Below are 20,459 nucleotides of genomic sequence, written 5' to 3'. Positions count from 1 at the left end.
TACATGTCTGGGATAAATATCATTTGGTCCTAATATATTTTTACTGAATGGCGTATTTCCTAATACTTTGGTTAGGATGTTTGCCTTTATATAGCATTTACAAAAGATGTTGGGGGACGCCTGGGTGGTTCAGTGGTTGAGCATCTGTCTTCAGCTCAGGTCATGATCCTGGGGTCCTGGGATCGAGACCCTCATCAGGGTACCCACAGGGAGCCTACTTCTCCCGCTGCCTATGTCTCTGCCTCTGTCTCCCATGAATAAATGAAAATCTTAAATAAAAAAGACAGTCTGTAGTTTTCTTATAATGGCTTTGTCAAGTCTTGATACCAGAGCAACACTAGTCTCATGAGATTAGCTGGGAACTACTCCCTACTGCTTTATCTTGTGGAAGAGTTTGGCTAGCGTTACTATTACTTCTTCCTTAACTGTTTAATAGAATGCACCAGTGAAGCATGTGAACCTTTAGTTTTCTTTGTAAGAATTTTAATTATGAACTGAATAGAAACTGGGCTATTCAGATTTTTCTATTTCTTCTTGTGTTCATTTTGGTAGTTTTTGGTCTTCCAACAAATTTGTCTATCCATTTCATTTAAGTCACATTTGTTAGATCATAAATTGTTTATATATTCCCTTACAATCTTTTTGTCTGTAGGACCCCTATCCCTTCATTCACTCCTAAAATTGGTCATTTGTTTTCTCTGTGCCTTTTTTCTCTCTTTTTTAAAAAAAAGATTTTATTTATTTAATTGAGAGACAGAGGGAGACAGCATGTGTACAAGCTTGTGGCAGAGGCATGGGGTAGGGAGGGAAGCAGGAGGAGGAGGGAAAAGCAGACTCCATATGCTAAGTACAGAGCCTGATGAGGGGCCTGAAACCATGACCCTAGGATCATGGCCTGAGCTGAAATCGAGATGGCTGCTCAACCAATTAGGCCCAACCCAGGTGCCCTCTTTCTCTTTCTTATTTACTTTTTTGGGTAAGTTTGCCTAGAGGTTTATCAATCTTACTGATCTTTTCAAAGAACTAGCTTTTTGCTTCATTGATTTTTCTGTTTGTTCTTATAGTTTGTTCTCTTTATTGTTTCCTTTCTTTGACTTACTTTGGGTTTAATTTACTGTTCTTTTTTCTAGCTTCCCAAGGGAAAAGCTTAGATGATTAATTTTAGACTTCTTTTCTAAAATATACACACTTAAAAATACAAATTTCCCTCTAAACACTGCTTTAGCAAAATCTCACAAATTATGATTATTCAGAATGAGTATTTTATAATTTCCTTTGTGATTTCTTTTCTGAGTCATGACTTGTTTAAAAGTGAGTTGCTTGGGCAGCCCAGGTGGCTCAACAGTTTAGTGCTGCCTTCAGCCCAGGGCCTGATCCTAGAGACCCGGGATCGAGTGTGTGGAGCCTGCTTCTCCCTCTGCCTGTGTCTCTGCCGCCCCTGCCCCCTCCCGAATAAAATAAATAAAATCTTTAAAAAAAAAAAAGAAGAAGAAGAAGAAGTGAGTTGCTTAACATCCAATATTTGGGGATTTCAGAGATTTTAACTTTTTTCTAATTTAATTTCATTGTGGTCAGAGAAACACAGACTTCAATCTCTGAGAAGCTATTGAGACTTCTGTCTTAACAAATGATCCGCCTCTGTATACATTCTATGTGCACTAGAAAAGAATGTGTATTCTCTATTTACTGAGTGTGATGTTTATAGATGCCAATTAAGTTAAAGTGGCTGACAATGCTGTTCAATTCTCCTATATCCTTACTTACATATTTTTATCTACCTATATCCCATCAATTATTGAGAGGCAGGTTAAAATCTCCACATACAATTGTGGATTTGCTTATTTCTCCATTAGCTCTTACTCCATCTACTTCACATCATATAGTTTGACGCTCTGTGTTTAAATGCATACTCACTACCACATCTTCCTGATATACAGGCCCTTTTACTATAAAGTGGTCCTCTTTGTCTCAAGTAATACTCATCCTGAGGGGTCATATCTGATATTAATATTGCCACTGCATCTATTTTATGTTCACAGTTTGCATGGCTTATCTTTTCCCAGACTTTTGTTTGGAGTCCATTTGTGTCCTTGCATCTAAGAAGTGTGTCTTGGGGCGCCTGGGTGGCTCAGTTGGTTAAGCAACTGCCTTTGGCTCAGATCAGGATCCCAGGGTCCTGGGATCAGCCCCGCATGGTTTCGGGCTCCCTGCTCCTCCCTTTCCCTTTGCCCTGCCCAAAAGCTTGTGCTCTCTCAAATAAATAGTCAAATAGTCAAATAAATATATAAATAAAAATAAAAATAAAAAAATAGTCAAATAAATAGTCTTTACCCAAAAAAGTGCCTTATGGACAGGACATAGTATGACAACTTCTGCCTTTTGAGTGGAGTGCTTAATCCCTTTAAGTGAATGGAATTGTTAATATGGTTTGATTTAAGCCTGACATTCCTATTTATCTTGTATGTTTGTTCCTTTGTCCCTCCTTCCTTGCCTCCTTTCATGTTAATCAAATTTTTCTTTGTATTCCATTTTCATTCCTTAATTGGCTCTCTTGCTTTATCTCTTTGAATTCTATTTTAGTGATTGCTCTATAAACTGCAATATAGACTTTTAATTATCACAATCTACTTAAGTGTTAATTTCTAATTATGTCAGAAGAAACATAGAAACCTTGCAATAATACAATTCCATTTAACCACTTATCCATAGTGTCCTATGTTACATCTGTATGTGTGATAAATTCATTAATACAGTGTAATTTTTACTTTAAATACTGACACGTCTTTTAAAGGAATAAATTAGTGTTTTATACTTGTTGATATTTACCATCCTTAGTGCTCTTCATTCCTCCCTGTGTATCTTGTTTTTCTTTTAGTGCAAATGGTGACAAATTTTCTCAGATTTTTGTTTCCCTAGAAATGTCTTTGCTATCATCTCTGAAGGACAGTTCTACTACATACAGAATCCTCAGTGGATAGATTTTTTTTTCCTTCAGCACTCTGGTAAATGAGAAAAAAGTCCAGCCAGGAGCAGCCAGACATTAAGAGGAAGGATCTCAGGTCTCAAACATCTCTGAATCCTCAATGCTTAAGCACAGTGCATAACTCATAGATGTTCAAAAAACACACGATCAAAGAAGGACTACAAACATTATTTAGGTTTATGTCTGGTTCTGCCAGTCATTTAACAGTACTAAATGTTATTCAACCTCGGAAAAACTAACTTACATGAAACAATTATAGGACAAGGATCCTGGAGTAATTTCACTTTAAAAAATCTAACCTAAGAAAGCCACAGAGATGTCTTCCAAAATTTGTGAATAAACATGTTCACTGTGGCATTATAATAGTAAAAAATTTGAAAAATAGGGGAATTGTTAAATTCTAGCAGACTACCATGACGGCATATAAGCGCTTTGGATTATTATTACTGATATGAAGAGATGCTTTGTATACAAATGTTGAGGGAAAAGAATTCAGCATACAAAACAAGAAAGAGCCAGATCTGGATTTGATTCTTAGTTCCACTACTTAACAGACACATTATTTACCTTGTGCAAGTTAACTTGTGAACCAGTGTTTTCATCTGTAAATGTTGACAATAACAGAATCTTCCTTGTGGACTTGCTGGGAAGATATAGTGATATTCACATAGTAATCACTCAAAAATGTTAATTTCATTAATAAGTAGTTCAAAATATCAACTATGTAGTCATAAAAATTACATTAAAATTAAATATATTTTGTTGAATGTAATAATAGTATTGTGATTGTTTTTATTCTGTTGTGTTTTTATCTTTTCCGATCTTTTACAGATACGTTTAAATATATGAGTATATGAGTGATAAGTAAAATAATGTCTGGTATTTGTTTTTAAAATATTCTAGATATTATACTTCAATTAAATGTTTATTCCAAAAAGTACTACAGAGATAGATGCTCTTGTACTTTTACATTTTTTCCAAAATAAAAAGTCCATCAAAACAACAACAACAACAAAAAAAAAAAAAAAAAAAAACAAATAAAGAAAATATGTGGCCAAATAATAACAATTATCCCAGGACAGTGGGTTGATGGGTCAATTATACTGTATGGTAATTAATATCTTACTTTTATAAATGGTAAGGTGATGGCTAATTCTTTTTCTTTCAAGTTTCATGGGAAAAAACTAAGAGACCTGTAGCTTTGGGTCTGCCCCTCACTTGCTGTATAGTCTTAAACTGAGCACATCACCTCTCTGGGTCTCAGTTAATTTAACGTGAGCCATGCAGGCTAAATAGCCCCTAAAACCCTGTAGACCTACCATGGTTCCCGAGATGGTATGATAAAAACGGGAATTCAGAAAAGGGAGAACCACACATGTACTGGAATGAATAGCTGGAAAAGGCCACAAAGATGAATCATGGAAGAAGCGGGACCTGAGTGGGCAGAGCATGGTTGGCCTGGGGGGTGGGGGTGCATTCCAGGTAGGGCAAAAAACAGGCATAAAGTCAGTGTGGGAGAAAGTCACACAGCTTGGCGACAGTTGGTGTGTAAAGAGGCAAACACAGCTGAAGCAAGCAGGCTGGGCTGGTAATGAGAGAAATAATCAAGTTTGGTAAGTGGTGATCGATCAGATGGTAGGAAAAGGAAGGGAGTGGATACTGAGAGAGTGGCTGATTGTCACCTTTCAGGAAAAGTTCACTGGCAGAAATACTGGCTGAGGGAGACTACTTAGAAGAATCTGGGTATAGAGCAGGGTGTGAGCACCGAAAACACACAGACATGAAAGCTATGCAAGAGAAAAAAAAATATGGGGGTGCCTGGGTGGCTCAGTCAGTTAAGTGTCAGCCTTCAGCTCAGGTCATGATCCCAAGGTCCTGGGAACTAGCCCCACATTAGGCTCCCTGCTCAGTGGGGGGTCTGCTTTTCCCTTTGCCCCTCCACCCAACTTGTGCTTCTTCTCACACAAAAATAAATAAAATCTTTAAAAAAAAAACGGAGGAAAAAGGTAGGTACTGTACTGGGGAAGTACACAGAGTATAGTCAAAGACAAGTCAACAACAGAGGTCTCAATCTTTCTTCAGAAACTACTCCCAGTACTTCTTGAGGGAGAAAGTAGAGACAGAGCACCTATCTTTATGTTGTAGGAGAAAGAATTCCAAAATTACCAATGAAATCCTAAAGGAAGGGTAGGCTGAGCCTCTGGTGACATAAGTCCCTTTTCTACTGTGGAGATCTCAGAAACCTTCGCCTTCAAAAGGTAGATTTGGCAGATTGGAAACAAGCACATCAAGACTTATGAACAGATCCCCAGCCACAGGTGAGTCCTCTGGCGCAAACACTTCCAGTTGAAAACACCAGAGAAACAGTGGGAATGCCAAAGAGTTGAATGAGGCCGTTTGGTATGCGGGCAGAAAGGGGAGGTGGCAGAGACACACGCTCTTTCCAGAGCCTCCTCTAAGTCCTCAAGGTTGATAGCTGGCACAGAGGCTGATTTACTCGGGTATGCCCCGCCACACTCTTGAGCCTCCTAGATGCCAAATGCCACTAGCTTTACGAAGGCTCTCTGCTCAGTAAATCTTTCATAAATCCAATGAAGTTGCTTTAAATTTACACTGAATGTTTTCTTGTTGGGTGGGGAAATTTCATTACATCAGTCATTTGTTTTCAAACAACCTTTATTTCTGCCCATGATAATTCTTCTAATGTCATAATTAGCCAAATATATATGAAAACCACAAGGGTACACAAGTTGCACAGGTTAGAGCAGATCTGCTCTGTGTGATTACTGGGGGAGAGACGACCTGCAGGACCAAGGCTGGCGAGAGGATGACAATCTCACAGGAAACACTCTGAAACCCAGCTCTCGAGGCACACTTCGCCAGCTTTCCAGCTGATGACACTATGGTTCAGCCACCTTCCTGAGTGCCCATCATATGCCAGGCACTTTCCATTTCTTCTGGTCGATTAAAACAACCCACAGTGTAGGAGTAACTGTTACCCCCAGGGTATAGATGAAGAATTGTGAGGCTCAGAAAGGTAAGCTGTTAACATGTGTGACATGTTGTTATGCTCTGGTTTCCTAACCAAATATACCATTTGACTTACTGAGATCCTTTCTTCCTTACTAATAGCAGCCCAGTTCTATCCCAGGCAGCCATATGCACAACTCAAGTACACACTTCCAAGGCTGCTTTAACCTCTTGTGACTAGGTTCTGGCCAGTGAGGTGTGGAGGAAAGCCCGTTAAGAAAGAGCCAGGGGATGCCTGGGTGGCTCAGCAGTTGAGCATCTGTCTTCGGCTCAGGGCATGATCCCAGAGTCCCAGGACCGAGTCCCACATCGGGGTCCTTGCATGGAGCCTGCTTCTCCCTCTGCCTATGTCTCTCCCTCTCTCTCTGTGTCTCTCATGAATAAATAATCTGGAAGGAAGGAAGGAAGGAAGGAAGGAAGGAAGGAAGGAAGGAAGGAAGGAAGGAAGGAAGGGAGGGAGGAAGGAGAAAGAAAAGAAAGAAAAGAAAAGAAAAGGAAAGAAAAGGAAAGAAAAGAAAAAAGCAAGCCAGAGCTAGAGCAGCATTTTGCTGCCATATTTCTGCTTCTTGTACAAACTGTTGACTCTCAGAGAGGTACCACCTGGTAAATCCTGGAAATGTTAGCTTCTTATTAAGAAGAACCGAAAGAGAGGAGGAGCCTGGGGCCTTGGTGACAGCGCATACCACCAGGCTGGCCATATCCTGCCAACCTTCCTTTATTATGCCACCTATGTATATTAAACCCTGTAGCTGGGGATCTATTTCCAGCAGCTTGATTCAATTCCCAAATCATGCTCAGAGCAAGCTTGGTCAGAACTGAAATATAGTCTGTCTGATTCTAACAGCTGGAGATATCTGTTGAGCATTCACTATTTACCCAGGACTCTGCTAGATGGTCGGGGTAAGGGTGAGGGCATGAGAGAATGGTACAAAGGGAAAAGACATTTCCTATGGCTTCCCAGAACTCTAGGAAAATACCAAGTATGCTTATAAAAATTCTGAAAATAATTATATAAATACAGCACCATGCTATAGAATATATTCAAATGCTCATTAATCACCTACTAGGATGGCATGAGCCATCAAATGGCCACAACCATATATATGTATGTGTGTATATATATATATAAAGTAGCAAATAATTCAGGTAGAAAACTGCTCAGTGTGCCATAATAGGTATTAGATAAACAATACTGGTGATCTCCACTATTTTCCACATTGTTGCATGTAGAGAAAATACTGATGGTTGTACTGCGTGTTTGCATTTGCTCAAAGAGGCCAGGACCTGGCTTCCTGAAGGCAGCAGAACCACACCCCAGCAAACTCAGAGCCTGTCATCCCCAAACACCAGCCAAGTGCTCTGCTCGGCACACAAAACATTCTGGGGAGCAAAGAAAGCTGAAGTGTCCAGATGGTGCTGCTCCTGGGGCTGTTCTGGCCTGTCCTCCCAAGACGCCAGGCCTTGCCTACCTGTTTGCCAGCTACTCTCTTGCAAAACCTCTAGGACTGCAAAATCCTGTGTTGGCCAGGACTTGTCCCATGCACAGAGAAGTCACTTGGGGAGGAGAGAGAAGACATTCCTCAAAAAGATGCATTTTGGTCTTGATGTACTAGACTTTGCACTATGTTTTAAGAGGAAAATGGGGGGATCCCTGAGTGGCTCAGCGGTTTGGCACCTGCCTTCGGCCCAGGGCGTGATCCCAGAGTCCCGGGATCGAGTCCCGCATTGGGCTCTGTGCATGGAGACTGCTTCTCTGCTTCTCATTCTGCCTGTGTCTCTGCCTCTTTCTCTCTCTCTCGTGAATAAATAAATAAAATCTTTAAAAAAGGAGGAAAATGGGTCTAATCTCAAGACACTCAGAGCCCCCCCCTCAAAATATGAGTTTTCTGCTACTTAAAATTGAAGAACTGTCACCACTTTTTTATGACCACATACTTACTGCCACAATTAAGAATAGAGAACAAACTATTAAACTGACAAACAGATGTGTTGTTTTGTGGTAGTATTCATTGCTGGCAGGGTTGGAAATATAAAGGCAATTTATAAGACTTTTTCGAGAGAAACTTGGCAAAATAAAAACTGCTCTTCTCATTTGTCCTAGTAAGTCCATTTCTAAAATTTAGTCTAAGTAAATCAGTGATATCTACAAAGATTTACGTAGAAGAATGTCCATCACAGTGTTAAATTAATTAAATAAGGAAGCCATCAGACTGAAGTGATTCTAAGACCTTCTGCCTAAGCTGACATACCAAACCTAAGCCTGATAAGGACAACCAATCCTAAACCTAGGCTTTCCCAAATATTGTAACTTCATTGCTGTAAACAAATAGTTTTCTTACTTTGCTTCTGCCTCTTCTTTCTGAAAGTCGTCCCCTGAACACCTATTAGTGGAGCGCTCCTAACTTCTGGTTTGCCACTACTGATCGGAATCATTTTTGCTCAGATAAACTTAAAAAAATTTTAATATGCTTCAGTTTACCTTTTAACACCAGTTATTTATAATAAATTACAGAACTACTGTTTGAACAATGGAATATAATACAGGCACAAAAAATGAAAATCTGTATAACAAAGTGTTTCTCCCTTTACTTATACATCCGATGCTTATTAGAGTTTGCAGTTTTAGGTACTTGAGAATGAGGACCAGAACAAAGCCATTGCCTAACGGGGCTTAAATCTAAAGAGAGAAATGGATATTACACGAAATACACAACTAAACAGTAACAAAGTCTGATAAATGCTATGAAAAGAAACTTCTGTAATGAGAGAGAATAAAACAGAGGGATCTGGTTCAAACTAGGGCATCAGAAAATGCTTTTCTGAATCCAGGACAGCAAGACAAGCCTTCTAAAAGGAGTAGGCTTTATTCAGGCAAGAAGGGGCCAGTGTTGAGAAGTCCGGGGAAAGGCTGTAAAGCTGGCAGGGCCGGAGCACCAAGTGCAGGAGAAGGGGAGCCGCCTGAGGCTGTGGGGCGGGCCCTGCCTACCGGTCCGGAGCTTCATCCCAAGTGCAGTGGCAAGGTTTCCAGAAGGAAAGGACAGGATCTTTTCCATTTTAGAATGATCATCCAGAGAGCTCTGAGCAGAGGGGCCAGGAGGAGCAGTGTTGTCAGCGAGCAAAGATGGAGGGTTGGCAGGTGGGGGGAGCAGGCCCCATAAGTGCATAGACGGGAGCAAGATACACTCTGGGAGAGCACTGACTGACCTTGACGTTAGGTAAGGAGAGTGAGAAGGGCTATACTACACACATGTATTTCTTGTAAAGGAAGAAGTGGGATCATACTGCATATTCTGTTTTTTTCCACTTGTCACATCCCTCCTCACTTTTCTTCATTTCCTTTCATTACAAAAAAATTTGGCTGCTTTTATACCAAAAGTTCAAAGTGGTCCTATCTGAGCCGATAGAATTATAGGCAATTTTTATTTTCTTTTTATACTTTTCTAGATTTTCCAAACTTACACAATGAACACATACTCTTCTAATAACCAGGGGGAACACTGTGGGGGGAGTCGGTATGATGTGCTTGTGTCTTGTATCTTGTCAAATATCCTACTTTAACAAAGTATACAGTTTATCTTTTGGCAAGGGCAGATTTAATTTGAAAGGCTAAAAAAACGGGGGGGGGGGGGGGGGGCAAGGAACTGCTACACCCAAAAGCCATTGTAATACAATTTCCTGTTACATTACTGGCATTCCTAAACTTAAGTGTTTCTTTTTTCCTTCTCCTCTTACGAATATTTCAGGGCAGTACCCAGTGCTCCGTAATACTGAAAAGTCCTTCCCTTTCCAGAGGAAGGGAGGAGGAAATGTACATGTTATCTAAACTTTTTCTTTTTTAGACTTTTTTTATTTATTCCTGAAACACAGAGAGAGGCAGAGACACAGGCAGAGGGAGAAGCAGGCTCCCTGCAGGGAGCCTGATGTGGGACTTGATCTCAGGACCCCAGGATCAGGACCTGAGCCAAAGGCAGATGCTTAACCCCTGAGCCACCCAGGTGTCCCTCTACCTTTTTTCATTAGCAAAATACCTACATTACACAGAACCAATCCCTAGGCAGGATTAGTTCTCCCCCCCAAACCCCCGCCGAGGTGTTTGCCTCAATGGCTGACAAATCAGCAATAGCTTCTGCACTGACCAGCACAGGGAACTGTCTGGGCAGTGTTCCAGGCACATGCACAATGCGTGTGCAAACCCACAGTGCACATCGAGGGTGAGCCACACCCATGGCCCTGCACACACCCGGGATGCACCAGACGCAGCACCCAGAGGCCTGCACACCACACGCGAGTGAGACCACAGCATGAACACCTGTCCTCACAGGGCTAGGCATCAAGCATCAAGCATCCAGGGCCTTATGGAAATACAAGACTATGGAAGTCTGAACAGGAACAGTTCAAATCCAGGTGGAAGAATTACAACCCTGCAGTAAGAATCTGGGTTGGACCCTCACAGGTGCCCAAATCCAGGCTAGGGAAGGCGGATGCCAACATTACCAGCCAACAGAATGGTATGTTGAAGAAGTCCCCAGAACAAGTGAAGTGGAGATGTGAGCAGGAGGAGGCAGCACCGCACACCCAGGGCAGATGCACAGGGGAGGAGTCGGGCCAGGTGGGGCCTGATAGCCAGGGGACCTGGGGGACTGAAGCACTGAGCATGTGCCACTGGCCCATGGAAGTGAGAGGAGAGGGGATGGATGTCCTCACTGGGCATGAGGGGAGCAGAGGACCAAGTTGGGAAGAAAAAACCCCTACCAGGACAAGGTATATACATCAGCAAACACACTGCAAGCCAAAGACAGAGGTCTGCGTGGCCACATTAAAGGAGCACTGAAGTCTTTCCTGTCAAGTGTAACAACTATGTCTAACCAACCCTCACTGAAGATACAAGGTCAGTAAGAGCTGGGGGAGGGGTGGCAGAGGGGGTTACAGTCACCTGCCTGACCGCCCAAGCCATCATTTCCTCTGCAATACTGGGCTAATGACTGGAATCCATCTCAAATGCCTGCTGTGCAGTTTCAATGAGGCTACCAGTGCAAGTGCTTGTTGGAATGGTCCTTGGCACAGGAAGCTGCTGCCAACACCAGTATCTGTCCTTCCTCTGAGAGATGCACAGGCCCCAGCAGGCCTCACCCCTCTGCAGTGATATTTCCTTTGGCAAAAGGACGTGGGTTGATGAATAACTAGTAGAATGGTTGAGAAACTTGATTTAAAAAAAAAAAAAAAAAAAAAAAACTTGATTTTTCTGGGACGCCTGGGTGGCTCAGCAGTTGAGCGTATGCCTTTGGCTCAGGGCATGGTCCCGGATTCCTAGGATCGAGTCCCACATCGGGCTCCTTGCATGGAGCCTGCTTCTCTTCCCTCTGCCTGTGTCTCTGCCTCTCTTTCTGTGTCTCTCACGAATAAATAAATAAAATCCTTAAAAAAAAAAAAAGAAAGAAAGAAACTTGATTTTTTTGCACTTTTCAGCCTGAGAACACAAAAAAATTTTTTTTTAAATCACTCCCTTTTCCTATTAACCACACTACCTCAGATTTATTTGTTGCTGTGGCCATTATTCTCAGGAAGCCTGTCTCTGAATATACATCCTGACCAGCAGCTTTTTTCTTAGGCCAAATTTGGTGTAATACATCAATCTGTTTGTTTACATTTCTTCCTATCCTCGTTCCATTAAAGATTTAAGTCATTCAGACATTCACAATAAAGTGAGGAAAAACTGGATTAAATCAGGATTAGGAAAATTATGCTAACATAGATATTCAGGACTGGAAGAATATGGTTGTGACAAGCCAGAGCCCTAAAAAGTCTTCAAAGCTGCCACAGACTTGGCACCACTCACAGCCTCCCAATGTGGGAGGCTCACGAAGGTCAGGATATGGGTTGTCCACAGAGAAAGAGCACAGGCTAATTGCTCAAGAGAAGCAAAAAACGTTTCCTGGTACTCACATCTGAAAGGAAGTTTGCACCTACGTCTTCCTCTAGGTGATAAAATGCTTAGCTATTTCTGAGGAGTGCAGGAGCTACTACTGAATAGGATCCTTGCTATCATAAGGCCCCCATGCCATCCATCCATCCATCCATCCATCCATCCATCCATCCCATGCACCCTGAGAAGGCCCGAGTATAGTGAACCTGCCCCAACAGCATCCTTACACCTGTTAACCCACTGCAATTCAGTGAGAAGACACAAGTCAGATGCTTCTGAGAAGCAGACATGTTATATGTATTAACGATGCTGCAAAATCAAATTAGTGGTTTTTAAAACTTTGTCAGGAAGAGGGAAAACCCAGTAATATGATCACTTGAAACCATTAAAAGAAAAGGTGAAACTAAATTTTATAAGATAAAGTAAAAGCTAAATTTAAATTACCTATGCCAATAAGAAGAGTATCCATGATACAAAATATGACACTAATAACCAAAACACTTATTTTCCCAATTCCTTTAATCTATATATAAAGAACAGCCCCTTCCATAAGGAATATTAACCTACTGGCTTTTTTTTTTCTATAGTATTTTTTTATAAGTCTTTAGAAATCTATGTGCAAAACATTTTAGGCACTCTATCATTTGACATATACACTATATCATTACACAGAAAATACTTAGTCTTGTACTTTTCCTAGAAATTTACATTAAAAATGTATCCTGTGGTGGGAGGGGGACCTGTGTGGCACAGTCAGTTGAGCATCCAACTCTTGGTTTAGGCTCAGGTAATGACCTCAGGGCTCTGAGACTGAGCCCTGTGTTGGCTTCATGCTCAGTGGGAGTCTGCAGGAGATTGCCTCAACCTCTGCCCTTCCCCTCCACACCCATGCAGGCACTCTCTCACAATAAATAAATAAATCTTTAAAATACACACACACACACACACACCCCAGGCAGGGGTGCCTGGCTCAGCCAAAAGGGCATGTGACTCTTGATCTCAAGGTCATGAGTTCAAGCCCCACATTGGGTATAGAGAATACTTTAAAAAAAAAAAAAAAGTTTAAAAAAATATATACCCACAAATACTGGTTACATGGGTGTGATTCATTCACTGGGCGAAAATCACCAAGCTGTACCCTTGAGAATCATGTATTTTTCTTATGTAAATTTTATTTTATTTTTATTTATTTTTTTAAAAAAGATTTTTTAAAATTTATTTATTCATGAGAGACACAGAGAGAGAGAGGCAGAGACACAGGCAGAGGGAGAAGCAGGCTCCATGCAGGGAGCCCGACGTGGGACTCGATCCTGAGACCCCAGATCACTCCCTGAGCCGCAGGCAGACATGGGACTCTGGATCCCGGGTCTCCAGGTTCACACTCTGGGCTGAAGGCGGCGCTAAACCACTGAGCCACCCGGGCTGCCCCGTATAAATTTTATTTTAATAAAAAGTTTAAAAGAAAACATATATTCAAGTAAATACTTTCATTAAATCTCAGGTCAAATGACATGGGAAAAAATGTATGCACATACATATGTGATGGATAAAATAGTGCATATAGAAATGTATTTCAGGGCAGCCCCGGTAGCGCAGCGGTTTAGCGCCGCCTACAGCCCAGGGCAAGATCCTGGAGACCCTGGATGGAGTCCCACATCGGGCTCTCTGTATGATGCCTGCTTCTCCCTCTGCCTGTGTCTCTGCCTCTCTCTCTCTCTCTCTGACTCTATGAATAAATAAATAAAATCTTTAAAAAAAAAAAAAAAGAAAGAAATGTATTTCACCAGTAAGATCTTGAGAAAACGTGTTCACTGCCATTCTGATTAGTATTAGGGTTAAAAATAACAAAGTACAAGAGAAAAAATTAAACCTAAATTAAAAGGCAATACAGTAGAAGACAAAGGAAAATGAAAAGCTGCAATACTAGCTACTCTCTATACCTATCATATTGGATCTGATAATCTGCTTTAGTGAGGACACACACAACTCTAGAGGTTCTGTTGATGGTTTGCGCTCACATTATTTGGATTCTCATAATGGGGTTCTGACCAGGATTCTCTGAAAGCAAATGTACCCTGTATACAGACCAAAAACAGTCCAAATCGGAGGGTAAGGGCGAGGGCAGAGCTGTTTTACTTTATCAAGTAACACTATATACACCAAAGTGATTGAATTATTTCAGGGGCATTAAATAAGACAAATGGAGACCTTTCTGCTAGCAATTAGCATAAATTAAATGTTCATGGGAAGATCATTGGTGTCATGATCCTTAATTTTACTCTATTTGTATTTTACCGTCTTGGATACAGCAATGGCTTCATTATTTCTTGCACTGTAATTATCGCTAATGGATTTTGCCACAATGAGTTTCCACCTGTATTTTGGATTATTTGCTTCACTCGTTTCTTTTTATCACAACTGCAAAGAATGCCCTGCTCTGATTACCTCTTTTGTTTGCAAGTGATTTATAGAAGATTTTAGGCTTTGCTGTTGGTTTTCAAGTATCTGCAATCTTACTCTAGTATTTCCCCAGGACTGCTCCTTCTTACTTTCAAAACCATCAAGTTCTGTTTGTCAGGGGATAGCACTTGGCAGCGTATTTAACTTCATATTTTCACAATGAGAGAGGTCATGCCTTTGCTGTCAGCTTCCACTGCTAAAACACTCTGCACCACATTATTCATGATCCTGTGCTTTATAAAAGCAACTCAACATAACAATGCTTCTTCACACAAGTTAATCCTAGTATATCCTAAAGTGTCAAGGAAATGCCCTACAAAATAGCACGATTAGTTTCACAGACATATCATCTGAGAAATATAAATTCTCTAGTTAAATTCTGTGGTAATCAACTACAACAAGAAGGTTGATATGGCTTTTGGAAATAAAAGAGGGCATTGTTAGGCTTTTCCTGTGACTGTGAGGCCAGGAGTAGGTAATTAGGTTATTTCTAAGAAAGTACAAGTGCTCAAGCCATCTTGATGTTGCTTTGAGCATGAAATCTTACTAGTTTTCCAAGGCAGCAAAAAATACCTAGCTGATTTCCATTTTCATGAAACTGTGACTTTTAAGATGACAGATGTATAACAAAGCATTAGCTTTCAGAAGTCCTTTTATAAGGCAATTACATTTTTACCAGTTACATTTTACTAAATACATTTTTACCGGGTTGAACACTAATTCCCTTTTACATGGTCCAGCCTCTCAACCTGTGTTTTACGTGGCTATGCGAATCGCCACAGGATCATAAATATAGAGCTACAAGTTGTTTATTTAGATATTATTGGTGCCACCTCCATTAATGTGTCCCTTATTCTTAAGCAACTGAGAAGTCAGACTATGTTGTCACCATTTTGATGACTTCTCAAGCTTGATCATTTCCTTAACAGAGTTGTGTCTCCTATAACAGTATACATACCATTTTTTAAAATAGGAGAAAACAGAGTCTAAGAAGAGCGAATTCATGTTAATCAATGTTAGCTAAATCAAAAAAATGCACAAACCAAAAACAAGGAAGCCAGTACCTTCCCCATGACAGCTCAGAGTAAGCCCAAATCAATCTCAAAGACAGGGCTAAGTGTGAAAGCCCTTCTCAACTTCACAAGGACAGGACAGAAAATACACAGGTACAATTTCACTAGAGTTCAGAAATGTCCAGGTCTGGCCTGAAAAGGAAAAGCAACCAAGAAGTCAGTTCTGGAGAGAAGGTGGAAAACCATGCAATGGCACACTGGAAGGGTCTCAGGTTTTGGCCTATACACACTTCTCTTTGTAAGCAATTCAGAGCCTTCAAGTGGCAACCACGGGCTCTTTGGCTGTCTCAACTGTGCTGGACGGACTACTTACTGTAACTGCCACCGCAGGAGCCTCAGGGAAGTTACACCCACCTGGTCACATCCCGCATTCACCAGTTCCTGCAGCATCTGTCGGTTTACTTCTGCAGCTGCGGAAGTGCCGGATTCATTAGCAAAAGGCAACAGGGAGTATCTGATTTCTCTCAAAGCTTTCTGATAAGGTCCAAACTTTGGAGTAGCTCTCATCTGCTGTTGCTGCCTGGCAGCATCCTTGCCCCCCAGGACCTTGGTGGCCAGGGAAGCATCACTGTTTGGTCCCACGGGCAGCCCCTGAGCAGAAGACTTGGACGGCTGCTTTAAGCCCTCTCGAATCTCCTGCAGTCGCTGACGGCTATTTCCAGAATAAGTCGTAGCAGGAAAAGTCTTTGGCCTCATTGTTAGTCCAGTTTCCTTTTACCATAAATACAATCTTCTTAAAGTGTTTTATTATTTAAAAAAAAACTGTCAACAGTATCAGTTAGTTGTAAACATACTTTCAAAACAATTTCCTTTTGAAAATTTTCTTTCCTTCAATTTTTGTAGTTCCTATAGAGAACCCAAAATTTTCCAGAGTCTTCATTTTGAAGATCATCACCATCTGAAAAAGAAAATGGAAAGAACATATTCATTTGTGATTTGCACAAACTGTTAACAATACTTTTCAGAAATGGACAATGATCTTGAAAATATTCCACTAGGAAGGATTAAGAAAGAACACAACACCTCTCAGAAATTATAAAAATACTGTTCAACACTGGTTGGCACACATGACATCTAGGGCTGTCCCAAGATGTTTCCTGTAATATGTAATCTGCAATAAAGTAAATCTCCACAAGCTCATACTGACTTAGAAATATGTAACTCAGGCAAGAACAGTAAGTAGTATTAACAATTGATAGCTCACTTATAATACTTCATTATAATAGAATTTCATTTTGAAATTCAAACCTGAGTATTTAGGGTTAAAGTTTCTACATGAAGTCTTGGATTTCTGGCTCGCCCCTAATTACCACTCAGCTCAGGGCCCATACCTTTGTCTCTTCGTGGTTTTACTGACCTTTCCCCCCACCTGAACCTGTGTCTTCCAAAAATTTGGAAATTTTTCCTTATAAAGCCCTCCCAAACTTCCTGGAAGATACTACAAAACTTGTCACATTAAAGGTGTCCTATCTTGCAACTTAAAGCAGTTCTAACACAATGTGTTACTGAGACTCTGGAGGTAACTACTCTCTTGTTTTTTTTTAATAAAGTGGTCAAGTTCTTATCAGCATTGTGACCTAAATACCTTTCTGGCAGAAACTGATACTTACATGGAAGGGGACTGGTAAAAGCATGTGGGTGATTTCTTTCAGTACTGATGAGTGGCTATACCGATAAAAGTTATTCATATAGATCACCTACTACTTCAGCATGGAAATGGCTTCTACACATAGAACTAGATATCACAAAGCCATTTTCTGATAGTGAATTAATCCTACCTGAGGCCTAATTCACTAACTACTCTGTTGTTCTTGCATTCAGAAAACAAAATGAAGCCCAATCTGATACTGCCCTTAGCGGCCAGCTCTACTGGAAGCAGGATCCAGCTCCAGTCACTAGGTGACTGGGTGACCTTGGACAAGTCATTTAACTTCCCTCACCCTCCCTGGGTGAAACAGATGACAACACTTGGTAAGAGGGCAGTAGTGAGCACCGAATAAGACCATGCAAGTAACTGGTTCAGTAGCACTTGGAACATATCACATCTTTGGTAAACCATGTTTCAACTACTCCTGTTATTATTACTTGTGTAATTAGCTATCATCACCGGAGCACAGATGCCCACCAGTGGCAAAAGCAAAGGCCTACACAGTCTCTGAGTTCATAATTGAAGCTGTGGTGGCCCCTTCTACCTGTTCCCTCCTCTTCTGCCCTCACTCATTTCACTCCTTTTAATCCACAGAACTCAATGAGCAAACTGCAAAGGATAAGTCCTTTTGCATTTTAATGAACAAAGAAAAACTGATTAAAAAAAAAAACAGTCTTTAAAAGGAGGGGGGCAGAGAGATCTGGATTTTCTCAGTAAGGAATTGTAGAACTATAAGATGGAAGTTGGCTTCACAGGCTTTGCCATGTAGAAAAAAAAATTTTTTTTTTTTTTACCCAGTATCTACTATGTGCCAGGCTCTAAGCGTTCTATGTGAATTTACTTATGTAGATCTTTTCATAACCATACATATATGCCCGTAAACCTGAAGAAATTACATTAAAATTACTATTTTTTTCTTAGAGGTGGGAAGATTCTTTTCTTAAAAGGTTCTAGCTATCTCTTTCTCGATGAATCTGAGGCAGACTAAATACCTTTTTCAACATGAAATCCATACTTCAATACACAATATCTAACATAGTAAAGTCACCGAAATGACTGTTTTAAGACTATGCAGACAGTGAACAATTAGATCCAAGAACTGCTGAGATTTCCCTGGGGCCTGGACCAGAGTATTGGCAGGAGGCCAGAAGCCCAGAGCTCTGCTTAATTGGTGTAAAACGGGGCATATTGCAACCACACTCATTTTCAGTGACTTCGTGGTCTAAGCATCTGTTTTGAAATACCTAACTCTCTAAAACCATGAATTCCCATTCCAGCAAAAATAGAGATTCTCAAGGAGCTGCCAAGCACGTAGGGAGAATCCTGAGTGATTCGCTATGTCTGAGAACAGGCAGGAGTCTCTCTCAAACATCACTTTGTTTCCAATCTTTGGGGTCTTTTTTTCCTTTTTTTTGAAATACACAAGACATAAATCATACTCCCTTCACAATAAATAATCAGGGAGGGTTTCTTTACTGTCAAAATGTCTTCACCCTTCCTCTACCTTCCTGTACCATCTACTCACCTACGCCCCATCCACCCACCTATCCACCTTGCGAACATTCATCAAAAGCCTACTAAGTCTCAGGGACTGCTAGTACAAACAAGAACAAAATCCCACCTTCAGCAAGGTAAAGGTGAGGTAGCCAAAAAAACAGCTTCAAAGGAAAAGAGATGCCTGAAAGGAGGGGGAAAAGTCACCTAACAAATGGGAGAAGAAAGGAGAAAGCCAGAAAAAGCTCTGAAGTAGAGATAACTGAATCTGAGTGTAGGGAACAATGGAATTCCAGCCAAAGGGACCAGCATATGCAAAGGAGCAGAGGGACAGGCCCCACCCGTCACATTTACATCTGTGTCGTAAAGGCTCTTCCTGGACAGTTATGGAGGGATGAGGCTGTGCAGGTGCACAGGGCTCCACCAGGAAGGACCTTCAAAGCCATTTTAATTGTCTGGACTCCTTGGAGATGGTGGCAAGTCACTGTCTGCGTAAGCCAAGGAGCGATATGTCCAAAAGTGCTGTTTAAAGAGGTCTGGAGCCCAACTGGAAGGTGGACTGGAAGGGACAACTGCAACACACCAGGTAGATGAAGAAAGCCTGGATGAGGTGCAGTAATCCCAGGGAGGGAGAGGGGGTTTCAGGAGCTAGTTACACCTTGGCCAGACATTTGGGCTTAAAGACATGGATGGGAACTACCAGTAGGCGGGACATTTACCTAGCTAGTGACTTGTCTGCTCAGCAGTTAGGTAAGTGAGTGGAGAACTCCTATCCCTCCCTAACCCTAGAGGCAGTCTAGGGTTAGCCTCATTTTACCCTCAAATGACATCAACAGACTGAAAAGAAAGTACAGAGCTGCTTCATACTCCACTAAGAAAAGGGCAAGGGCCACAAGAGATGGTCCACATGAAGAAAAAAAGCTGTGAGAATGCCCAACCCAAGATGGGGGAGGGGCTACATCAGCAGAGAGAAGGGGAGCCAGGCACAGGTGAAAGAGGCCCTGGTTGGTTGATGAAAGCCCTCTGAATTCACTCTAAAAACGTAAAGTTGCTAAAATCTAGTGAAGAAGTCTTTTTTTGGTGGGGGTTGGGAATGTTTTTATTTAACATATATTTCTTAAGGTGCACAAATCATAAGATCAATGAATATTCACAAAGCACACACCCTTATAAATAGCATCTGGATCAAGGAGTGTATCATTACAACACAGAAGCCCTCGGCCCCCACAGGTCAATGCCCCAAGGGGAACCGCCTTCACTATTTCTAACACCAAGGATTAGTTTGACCAGTTTTTGAACTTTATATCCATGGAATTACCTGTATCCATAGTCTGTACCTTACATGTCTGGCTGATTTTGGTTGACACCAAAATGTTTGGTTATTCTTAATTTTTTTTTTTTTTATTTATTTATGATAGTCACAGAGAGAGAGAGAGAGAGAGGCAGAGACACAGGCAGAGGGAGAAGCAGGCTCCATGCACCGGGAGCCCGATGTGGGATTCGATCCCGGGTCTCCAGGATCGCGCCCTGGGCCAAAGGCAGGCGCCAAACCGCTGCGCCACCCAGGGATCCCTGTTTGGTTATTCATACAGCAGTATGCAGCAAGAGTTTTTGCCATTTTTCACTGCTGAGTAATATTCTACTGTACGAACATAATTGTTTATCCATTCTGCCACCAAAGGACATCTGGGTTATTCCCAGTCTGGGGCTTTTGCAAACTGCTGCTGCCTTATGGCTCCAGCCCCAGAGCTATGAGGAGCTGAAGAGTGAGTCGTCTGCTCTAAGATACTGCTTCTACCACCACATCAAATATTTTCTGTGTAGTTATTGGCAGAGCCCTAGTGGTTC

At 41.4% G+C, this 20,459-nt stretch overlaps 1 protein-coding gene across 1 annotated transcript in view; it reads right to left on the bottom strand.

Annotated features, from left to right (window-relative positions):
- LATS2 (large tumor suppressor kinase 2) overlaps positions 1 to 20,459 on the bottom strand; it is a 71,640-nt gene that overhangs the window by 42,840 nt on the left and 8,341 nt on the right. The window contains exon 2 of the mRNA XM_072795801.1: positions 15,824 to 16,367. Coding sequence (XP_072651902.1) covers positions 15,824 to 16,165 — 342 coding nt within the window. The 5' untranslated portion in view covers positions 16,166 to 16,367. The remainder of the gene's footprint in view (positions 1 to 15,823; positions 16,368 to 20,459) is intronic.

Source organism: Canis lupus, chromosome 24 (genome assembly GCF_048164855.1).
Source record: "Canis lupus baileyi chromosome 24, mCanLup2.hap1, whole genome shotgun sequence".
Taxonomy (NCBI): Eukaryota; Metazoa; Chordata; class Mammalia; order Carnivora; family Canidae; genus Canis; species Canis lupus.
This window is presented reverse-complemented; position numbering and strand designations above follow the sequence as displayed.